The sequence below is a fragment of the Hippocampus comes genome, unplaced genomic scaffold (genome assembly GCF_001891065.2).
Source record: "Hippocampus comes isolate QL1 unplaced genomic scaffold, H_comes_QL1_v1.1 scaffold39, whole genome shotgun sequence".
Taxonomy (NCBI): Eukaryota; Metazoa; Chordata; class Actinopteri; order Syngnathiformes; family Syngnathidae; genus Hippocampus; species Hippocampus comes.
In genome coordinates, this window is record NW_017842054.1 from 3,801,331 (window position 1) to 3,812,380 (window position 11,050).

The 11,050-nt window shown below is 47.3% G+C and overlaps 1 protein-coding gene across 5 annotated transcripts in view; it reads right to left on the reverse strand.

Annotated features, from left to right (window-relative positions):
• Window positions 1–11,050, reverse strand: part of ctbp2a (C-terminal binding protein 2a) — a 50,451-nt gene that overhangs the window by 27,205 nt on the left and 12,196 nt on the right. For 3 of the 5 annotated variants that reach the window (XM_019860158.1, XM_019860152.1, XM_019860156.1), the window contains exon 2: window positions 10,294–10,429. In XM_019860158.1, coding sequence (XP_019715717.1) covers window positions 10,294–10,351 — 58 coding nt within the window. In that variant the 5' untranslated portion in view covers window positions 10,352–10,429. Of the gene's footprint in view, window positions 1–189; window positions 285–1,393; window positions 5,190–10,293; window positions 10,430–11,050 lie in introns of those variants that run through there. The other 2 variants (XM_019860151.1, XM_019860155.1) reach the window with 2 other exon arrangements.

Sequence of the window (11,050 nt, forward strand, 5' to 3'; positions counted from 1 at the left end):
CCTCCCCCTCCGCTCCCCCCACCTCCGTTGCCTAATCCCTCACTCAGCGCAACAACTGCCCGTAGCTTTGACCTGCTCTGCCGGTTAATACATAATCTGCCATCTCCAAAACGAATATGCGCACGCCCGCCCCCCCTTCGTCACGCTACGGGAAATCACGGCTAGTGTGTCACGCAGAGCGGGACTGACCTGCGTTGGCATCGGACTGCCGAGCCTGACGGGAAGCGGCGCAGCTCTGCGGGGTGGAAGTAAAAGTAGTGGAAATCCTACTGTGGCAAATATGGCCATCATGCCCGTGTGGTGGTGGTGGTGGGGGGGAGCAACTGCGGGTTAGTCATACGGAGGCGGGGTCTTGCTCAAGGGCATGCAACACAGCATCAGATACCGGGACGGCTTATCAAAGTTATGCAGATTGTGATGCTGTGTTGTGTTTGGTAAAGAGGTTAGTCAGTACTCGTGGTGAAATTCCTTTTACACTCGGATGGCAATTAGGAATAAAAAAGTTTTGTTTTGTCTTACTAATAGCGTCTGTTTTATTTGTATGACTGGAGAGAAGCGTTAAAAGTTGACTTCAAATATTTCCAAGGCCTGCCCGAGTATTAGGAAAAAAAAATGGAGTGCCCCCTCCTAGACTGTTTCGTAGTTGCCTATATTAACAACAGAAAAATGCTCCCTAATGTCCAATAACAACCACCAAGCTAACGTTAACCTTAGAAATACAAAGCTTGTCTCTCCGCCAAGTTTTATCACTGCAACATATTTCCTTGACACTTTTCTATTGAGATAGGGCTTTTTGCACAGACAAAACAACAACAAAGAAAATTCAGCAAATAGCCGCGAGTGGGGGAAGGATGTGAATTTGTGAACAGGGATTGCCGGGATTACTGTATTTCTATTTACCGTATTTTCCGCACTATAAGGCACACCTAACAGCATTCAATTTTCTCAAAATCCGACAGTGCGCCTTATAATCCGATGCGCCTTACATATGCATCAATATTCTGATGTCTTGGTTGTGGAATTTTAAATATTCTGTAAAGCGCTTTGTTACAGCTGCAGCGGTTGTGAAAGCGTGAAATAAAGCTGTATTGTATTGTTCCCTTTAGCGCAGCTCCATCTAGTGGATGCATAATGTAACCACTATTGTAGCTTCGATTCTATGCGCCTTATAATGTGGTACGCCCTATATATGAAAACAGTTTTAAAATAGGCCATTTATCGAAGGTACACCTTATACTCCGAAGCGCCTTATAGTGCGGAAAATATAGTACTTGTACGGTTCTTCTGGGGGAAAAAAAATTCTTTGACCTTAGAGATTCCACTGTATGTGTAAAAATAAAAGACATGACAATAACATGACAAAACAATAGTTTCTCCTTGATAAACTCAGCAATCTTTCATTTGAAAAACACAATCACCAACTAAACAAGACTTTAACCAAATCCAAATATGCCCAAATCCAATTTTGCGAATGCCCACCAACGCACAAAATGACCACACAGCAACAAATGTCTTCCCCGCAGGCAAACAAGTGATTCTTTGCCGATTGCAATGTACGCATGTGACATTCCGTGCAAATGACACCAGCGTTTCATTGAAGGAGAGGCCCAAAGGGTCTCTTAATACTCTCTCTCTTTTACACTTCATAATCGCAAAGACAATAAGACGTGCTTCATTAAGAAATCTGTTGCAGTGCCTCACTGTCAAGCTCCTGGCTGTGTGCAGAACAGATTCTGACAGAAGAGGACAGACTGGCAGTATTTGTGGATTAGCGCAACAGTGGAAAACGCAGGATCTGAGAGGATTAAATCTGCGCTCTGTCTTGTCACTGTGGCGTGCGGAGCCAAAATGACAGCGTCACACGTCGGCCATCAGCGCTGTAACTTGATTTTATCGGCGCGGTGATGCTGCGAGACCAGGTCGTTAGTCGTGGCTAAAATATACCCTGATGTCGCCACCCAAATGAGCAAACGGGATATGAATAAGTCTGATCCACAAGCGCAAGAACGAGACAGCGCCGATTTCGCTCTGTGGGATGCATGTCAGTGTGCACCGAGATGGGCTACTGCAGGTAGATTGTTTAGCCTTAAAGCCTTTTCCGGGCTATTCTGCAGCACCCTCATTATCATAATGGAATAAGACATGCATGTTTACAAAAGCATGAGCTTGGGGGGGATGGAGAGACTTACTGCATTTAACAGTGATACTACATCTGCCATTGTGCAATGTCCTCATCGCCACAGCAGATTGTGGTTGTATAAAAGCAGTCTGTGCCGCCGTTTGGTTCAATGATTGACAATGTCGCACACTAATGAGAGTGAAATGAGAAATAAATCCTGGCGAGGAGACTGTGGCCAACGACTGCAGACCATAACAAATGCAAATTAAGAAAGCAATGCCTCAAAGTCCCAATGAATTAAAGATAGCGCCCAACATACTGGGCTGCAACTGCACACACGAACGGAGGTGGTCCTGCAAGGAAAATGAAAGTCTGACAAGCGCCTTTTGCCAAACTAGCCAGACATGTAGAAAAAATAGACTAGGGAATAGACTGACAGGATTTCTTCTAGGACGGGCACAAATCCAGTAAAACATTCTTGATGCAGCAAGATGAGGGTTGTCAAGTACACCGCAACGAACTCCGAGCAGGAACAAGACAAATAACAGTTGTTCAAGAGTAAATACACATTTACTTGTGTCGGGAGATGCCATAGTGGACACGATGACTGGTGGACCTGTGCGGCGACTTAGCTTCTGGTTAGCAACCATGGCGCCTTGTCCTTGAACGGAACCTCCCACAGGAACCAGGGCATTGTCTGCTGCTGGTCCTCCACCCTTCCGTATGAGCTGGGCATTCGGGTGAGGGCTGTGCATGGGTGACAACGGCAATAAGCTCCGGTCCCTCTTCATTAGCTCCATGGGCACCGTGTAATTGGTGGAATACGCTTTAGGTAACTGCTGTGGCGCTTGAGGTAAAGCTGGCATGGAGACGGGCATGTGCTGGGGCATTCCTGGCATGGGGTGGATGGAACCAGCGATAGCAGGCATTGATCCGGTCATCTGTTGCGACATGATCTGCATACCCTGCACGGGCAACCCTTGCATGTTCATCCCAGATGAATATGCAGACATGGGTCTTGACTGAACGGGCATCATGGCACCGACATATGGCCCCGGGGAACGAGGGGGTTGGCCTGGGTAACCTCCAGAGGCTTCCAGGAGCTGCTGAGAGGGTGCACTGCTGGGCCTTCTGCCTACTACCTCTCCAATCCTTGGCGAAATAGTCTGCATGGCCCCAGGTGTCGGCGGGGGGATCAGGTGAGGGTCGACATTCAAAGCCTGTGGAGGATGTAGAGGTTGGTGGTGGTGCTGCTGGCTGTAGACGTCCGAACGATGGCTAAAACTATTAGAACGCCCCCGCATGGGTGTCTGAGGCTGAGAGGGGGCCGGGGGGGCCTCAGTGGGTCGCTTGCAGTTGTGGACCACTCGAGAAAGTACCCGTGCCTGCCCGAGGTTGGGCGCTACAGTGCGTACGTCGTTATCCTCCATGACAGCCAGCATGCTCGTGGAGTCAAATCCCTGCTGAATGAGCGAAGAAATGGTGTTCTCAGAGATGCCCTCGTTTCGCAACAAAGCAAGAAATTCTGGATCGGCTGCCCTCTTGGGATCCACGGGTAAAGGTGTCTGAGGGGCCGTAGGTGGAGGGGCGGGAAGGGGAACGGGAGGTTGAGCAGTCGGAGGGGCCGAAGTCGGCGCTGCCTGTATCGGGGCGGGCGCAACTGGGACAACTGTGGCGGTCTGCAAGGGGGCGGGCGAAGCGGGAGGAAGTGCAGCCGCCACAGGGAGTTTAGGGTCTGGGATGGTTACGGTGTTGGGAGGCGGCAAAGACGGTTGCAGATGCTGTTGCAGCTGCTCCTGCTGAAGCTGCTGCTGCTGCTGAAACTGCTGTTGTTGTAATTGTTGCTGTTGGAGGTGCTGCTGTTGCAGTTGCTGCTGCTGGAGTTGCTGCTGCTGCAACTGCTGCTGTTGAAGATGTTGCTGCTGCAGTTGCTGCTGTTGCAGTTGCTGCTGCTGAATTTGCTGTTGCTGCTGGAGTGTATAGGGCGAGGCTGTCTCCTGCCTCATCATCATACCTTGACTGGAAGGATCCACCACTAGGCAAGTAGCAGCCTGCTGCTGCTGCGGATCCAACGGGCGACCATTAACATCGGTATAGACGGATTGACCGGCCAGAGGTGGTGGCTCACTTGCATACCGAGGAGATGCGTGTTCCATGCTGTAGTGAGCGGGAGATGTATCCCGAGAGGGTCTGCGCTGACTATCAGGCATCATCTTGGGAACACCGGGTTCCCTGTAAGCCCGATTCACATCGTGAGTTGGAGTCGTCGGAGGAGGAGGTATATTGGACGGGGGCGCCTGAGGTCCTCCTCTCCCGCCCTGAGCTTGATCCCACCCAACACGAGCCACGGGTGCCAAGCCAAAATGAGAACCTGACCTACTGAGCGGATGAGGGTGAGGCGGCGGAGCCTGGTGCTCCGGCCGGTAAAAGGCTTCAGGTGCACGAGGAGTCATGCCCGGATCGGGAGGGTAGTAATCTTGATGTGGGATGGATCCTCTGTGAGCCATGGCTGCTCGTTCGTAGTGGTTCAAGTCTGGCACAGAACCCTTCCTCAGACCCCCTGGGTAAATCTGTCCGTAGTCTTGGTAGGAATACGTATCCTGCTTCAAATCCAGGTCAGGAGGACGCACCCCTGCAGAGGGCTCATACCACCCTCCTCCCCCCTCTCCGTATGACAGAGAGCTCCGCCGGCCAGCTACTCTTGCCTGCTGCTCGTAGACACTCTCAGCCCTGTCCCACTGACTCTCATTCCCCCCCAAAGTGTCCCAACTGTGGGAGCGACCGAGACTTAACTGTTTGTTGGTGACAAGCATTTGAGAAAAATGTGGAAAAACAAAACAAGTACTGTACCACACAAAAAAAAAAAGTACTCCACTTGTGTCGTTCAAGTCTTGGTATGTCGTAGCACCCAAAGATGAACCAGAAAGAGGTAGTTAAGGAACCAGTCGAAAAGAAGACCAAGCAGAGTTTGGCGGTTTCACCTGATATCCGGTCGGAATATTGTATGTCCGTGCTTTCAGGTGGCTCCCCCTCCAGCTGATAGCCCTTGAATAATTAATCTCCAGTTATGCTGGCTTGGAAAGAGGACACCGCACATAAACACACCACGAACCACACAAAGGCTGTACACAACCTAGGCAAATCTACGCTGAGACAGGCTGCACGATTGAGCCACCAAATGTCGATTTAGAAAGATAAAAAAAAAAAAAAAAGAAAAGAAAAGGAGGGGCTAGGGTGGGTTCGATGTAGGGATGGGCTTGTACTAATCCAATAGGATTTATCTCTCCCTTCTTTGGTACATTTTACTCGCCCCGCCGATTGCTACCAGGGATTACAACCAAATAAAGCCTCTTTAATTCCACTTCGTAGTGACGTCATGTGAACCACAAACGAGTGTACCCGGTGACGGCGATGGCAACCGATTGGGCCAATGACCCAGAGTCCGCCCGCCTCAGGGACCCCTCACGCACCTCTGAAGTCTCACCTACCTGATGGTGATGATGTGTCGCCAACAGGTTTTTGCCGTCCGTATTCCCAGCAGAGGGCGGGCACTGACTCGCGCCGTTATGGAATGAAATACGCTTCCCTCCGCTAAGTCCCGTGCGCTGTCAGTAAATGTCAAATCCACTCTGATTGGACACTAATCCTCCAGGCCTCGCGCTAGCTGCAGTCCCCACGCAACTGCTGCCCGCCCGGTCCGGAATCAACCTCGGTGTCTCTGTAGCTCGCGTTCACTGCCCTACTCTGAGTTATTTAGGGCTTGCTTATGCATAAGAAATGGGTTACATGGTCGACTCAATTTGACTAAAGGCCCGCGTAAAACCGTCATCTGTGAGTATCACTGCTCATTGATACATTTGTATATACTGTACGTGCTCTAAAATTGTATTTTGTTCATCTTTTATACTTTGAGTAGCTCTATAATCTGCAAAAAAAAAAAAAAAAAAAAAAGGCAGTGTACGCGGGGCGGGTTGGGGTCTGCGCTTTCGTGTTATAGCCGCTAATCCAACGCACCAACAACCTTTGGCTTCTAAAACAAAAGGTTACGTTTGAAAAATGCCACCGCGGAAAGAGCTTTTGTCCACAATGCGGCAGCACTTGTCCGATTCATGGCATTATATGGTGTCGTGGACGGATCATGCATTTTTTTTTTGTTTGTTTAAAACTTCGGACTATTTGAGTGTCAAAGCTTACCTAAAGGGCAGCTAAAAGCCGACACTTTTGCCCCCCCCCCTTATTGATGTGTGAAAACATGATCAAGAGAGGGATAATCAATTGTCATCTCGGTCAGCGGTCCCCGTGGGTCATTTGGTACCAGGCCGCAAAGAAAGAATAAATAACTTACATTATTTCCGTTTTATTTTTTTCGGAATCTGAAAGATGTTTTATTTTGAAAAATGACTGGATTCTCTGTTACATCCGTGGACAGTATGTCACTCTTGACCCAGTTCAAGGCGTGCCTCTCGGTCACATGATAGGTTACCGCTAAAAATGCAACCCAGGAGCGAGGAAAATGAGTCAAAAACAAATGGAAAAGACCCAGACAGGAGACAGAAGAGGAGCCTACGATTTTCAAGAAAAAGAAGGCTACATTTAAAAGACAGAATCAGGAGTCGTACTTAAAATACAGATTGATCTCAACGGGAGATTCCCACGCAGCAAGCCCACACGGCATAATATGCGGCGATGGTGAGTCGTATTTTTCCTGCACTTTGTATTTGTGGTGTCTCTTATTTTGTAGGCACGTTTAAATGTTAAAAAAAAAAGAGGATGGCTTAAATTCATTTAATTGAGCAGACAAATTAATTGAAGTTGTGTTGTTCGACAGTCGAATGTTCATTTAATTAGAAAATCTTCAAGATCTCCTCATTTTTCCAGCCGTGGCCGAAGCCTCGGCCTTGGCGCGCTGTGCAAGAAGGAATAAAACTTTCTTCAAACCAATACAATGAATAGAATTGTCTCCTGTGCTGTCACGGAACCAAAACATGCTCCGAATGTTAAAAATCTCATTTGATTTATGTCGCGGTGAGGTGCAGGCGTCCCCAAATGGAAATGGGATTACTGTAGGAGTGTTCACTGCGGAGAATAATGCTGTCAACTCGATTGCAAGACGCACTTCACAAACATTAAGTGCACGGCTGCCTTGTACGCGAGACCTGTGATCTCGTACTCGTCTTTGACAGCATCTCTATCGAGGATATAAAATTGGTGATTGAAGCTAGTGGCAATCACAAACTTGAAGAAGAGTAACATTATTCCAGCCATCTATTATCAGAACCGCTTTATACTCGGGTGAGTCGCGGGCGTGCTGGAGCCTATCCCAGCCGTCCTCCGGCAGTCGGCGAGGTACACCCTGAACCGGTTGCCAGCCAGTCGTAGGGCACACATCGACAAACATTCATGCTCACAATCACATCCCGGGACAATTTAGAGTGATCAATTAATTGTTACAACCGACAGTTTTTAGAAATACTGGACAGAATGTTTCGTCGACATTGTGGGTTTTGTCATGGAGAAAATTTGGCGAGCCGTACATGGATGAGGCGCGGAGACTGTTGACATTAGTCTATAGTCCCTTACTGCACTGTAAATTGTTTTTTTTTAAATGCTCGAAAAAAATCTGTAAAACAGCAAAGCCGTGAAAGATAAACCGCGTTATCGCGAGGGATTTACTGTACCCGGAAAAAACCCACGCAGGCACGGGGAGAACATGCAAACTCCACACAGGAAACCCAGGGCCCGGAATCGAACCTAGGACGTCCGCACTCTGAGGCAGACGTGCCAACCGGTCAACAGGGCCTCGAGTCGGATTGCATATTATGATTACTTGACAAATCATAGGAAACACTCTCAAGAAGATCAACCCCCCCTTGTGGCAGAGATAAACAAATAACAACAGTGGACTCATCAAAATCATATTTTAGGTGTTGTCAAATATGCAGATGTGTTTGTAGATGTACACCCCCCTCCCCAAATAGAAACACTTCACCCACCTGTACTCTCAGCAGCTGAGTTAAATAAACCACCGCCCACTAACACTGCATGAGGATAGACAGTAATTGTGCCCTCTGCTGGCTGCTGTCCCCATAAATCAACTTAAGTAAACCTTCCACGATGACAGGAATAGCACATAACCCTCAATAATACGAATGACAGATTGATCAGACTGCTTTGTGCAAATGCAAAATCTTGACTCTACACTTCTCGTTTCTCGTAAATAGCGAAGCCGTGCCAGGTGCCAGGAGCAAACAAGGTGCAGGAGTCCATATATTTTTGCTTCAAATCAGCTTCTCGACCCATAATGCGTCCCTCCCCCCCGCCCCCCGGGGGTCAGCCTCCGGTTTGACCCTCGGAGGCAATGGGTCCATGTAATACTAAGGAGGTTATTTTGGAAAAGTTAAGGAGATTTGCGCAGGAATCTGAGCACAGAATTTGTGACGCCCGCGCACACACAAATTAGCTGCATGATTTTGACACAACACTGTGTGAGGTTTCTAAGCTCCTCCCTGCAGCTCCGCAAAGCCTCTGAAAAAAAGGAGGCTTGGGGGGGGGCGGGGAGTGGAGGGTGGTGGGTGAGTAGGTTTTGGTCAGGAGCCTGGAAAAAGCCCAGAGAGGGGGTGTGTAGTGACTGTGGTATCAGAACTAGATCTCGCCCCGGTGACCTCATAGCAGAGCAGGATGCCAATACGGGAGAAGGAAGGATGAAAAAAAGAGAACATTATTTATTTTATTTTTTTTTCTACATGGCTCATCCTCATCGGGCTCTTGGTTTTTGGCTAGATCGGGTACATTCACAGCCACGGACAATTTCGAGCCTTTCAAGAAGCGTCGACGCCGATGTAGTTTTTTCATGACATGCCAGATGACGATTTGTTTCCATGACTGTAATGCCTTATGAAAGTCCAACCCTAATAAACAGTGTGTCATATGATTGATTACCACACATTACCAAGTCTAATCGTCACTGTTGGACTTGCCAGCTAACATGGCGGAATCATCATGACGAACTCTGCGGTGCCGTTTTGGAAATATGAGCACCCCCGCAACCCGTCCCTGAGCTCTGGACAACTGCAATGGTGGGCACCGGTGCTGCTGCCTGTGCCAAAATACATGCTGGGAAAGCAGATGGAGCGGACATAAGGAGGGAGGAGGGAAGCGATGGCCACGACAGGTGTTTGCCACGTTTCCCTTACTGCCGTCCGACTCTTCTTGGCATCTTTATCAAAGGCCCAACAGACACAACGCTTGTATGACACGAGTTTTGTCAATAGAGGTAAAATTTTATCTTGTCTATGTCTTCAATGAAATCATTGTGATATCATAAAAATGTGCCTTGAGTTTTTTTTTTTTTTCCCTCGAAACTTCCGGACAAAACATTGCCAAGCGATTGCTGGTACCGCGAGAAATCCGGAAATTGGGTCACATATACAGTAAGTCGAGGTATGTCACAGCGCAAAATCTGAAATTTTAGGTCAATCGGAGTGGGGAGTGGGAGGGGGGGTTGGAGCAAAAGCCCACCAAACATAGTCTAACCGCCTTTCTTTGAAGCCTTATGACTCAGGAATTCCTGGGTCAATTTTCCACAAAAACAGTTTTTTTTGCAATTCAGAGAGGATTCCAAATTTGCAATCGTTTCAAAGAGTGGTGCATATTTTGGTCACTTTTGACCTAGAATTTGACCGTGAAATTGAACTTGTGGATCACGTTTCCTTCACAAAATTTTTCTCACATGTTCTCAAAAACATTAAAAACATTTCAGAGATGTATTTTTGTTGTTGTTGTTGAGCTGCGATAAGGAGTCAAAGTACGGATGACTTCAGGTAATCAGCTAGTCATCGAATATTCATTGAAAGTTGGAAGATGGGATTATGTGTGAAAATCGACGTTAAAAATGGTACATCACTCCCAAAGCCGCTCCCCTTAAATGCCTACATACGACACGACAGCAACTGTTGTTGCAACTCGTCTTATCCCCATTGGACAGTAATTGCACTTAATAAAAAAATCTTTATTTATTTATATTCTCGTTTAAGATATTTTTATATTCTACGATGCCATTTGTGTTTAAAAAAAAAATTGACAAAAATATTTTCAAGGGTTGGGAATGGATTTCTGGCATTTGTATTTGTTTTAATGGGGAATACTGATTTGAAACGTAGAAAAACTCTTCTTACCTTCACAAATTTTGTCGAGTCGCTGGCGTTTCACTTTATGCTTGTCGGTCAGAGCCATGCTTTCTAAGTCTCTCACTCTTCTTCAGCGTCACATCCGAAGTTGTCCGAGTTCTCAGTCTGTTGGCTTAGTGGCGTTCTGCGAATAAAAAGTCAAAAAGTCAACAAAAGCCGTTTACTATAATTCAGAGTAAATGTTCTGCCTTTTGTCAGGAATAAAACAATCTTTCTTTTAAATTATCTGCCATTTGTTAATATCAAAAGTACTAGTGGTATTGGTTACTTGGTATCGGTGAGTACTCATGAGTCGAGTACTGATACTGCTATCCGTTTGGAAAAAAAAGAAAAAGTGGTATTCGATTAATTACCCAGTCCTACGTCTGAATGCCGTCTTTCCACTAGAGGGTGTTTTAGAGCGCACTGATTAAAGAAACGGTAAATGCACCAACGACTGGAGCCAAATGCCACAGATAAGAAATCTCAAGGAAGGAGAGGGGGGGAAAAAAAAGTGACCGTGAGTGGTGCGAATGAGTAAACAAGGCATTTTCCTGATAATTTACGTTCAGTGAGTGATGCGCCCCGAAAGAGCAATCTTCTAATTGGTTCCCGCTGAGGCCTGCGGGGAGGCGGTGATGTCTTCAGGGGGGGAAAATGGCAGGCGGATGCAGAGCAAAGCACCACCAATGCGCACGCACACACACACACACACACACACACACACACACACACACACACACACACACACACACACACACAAACA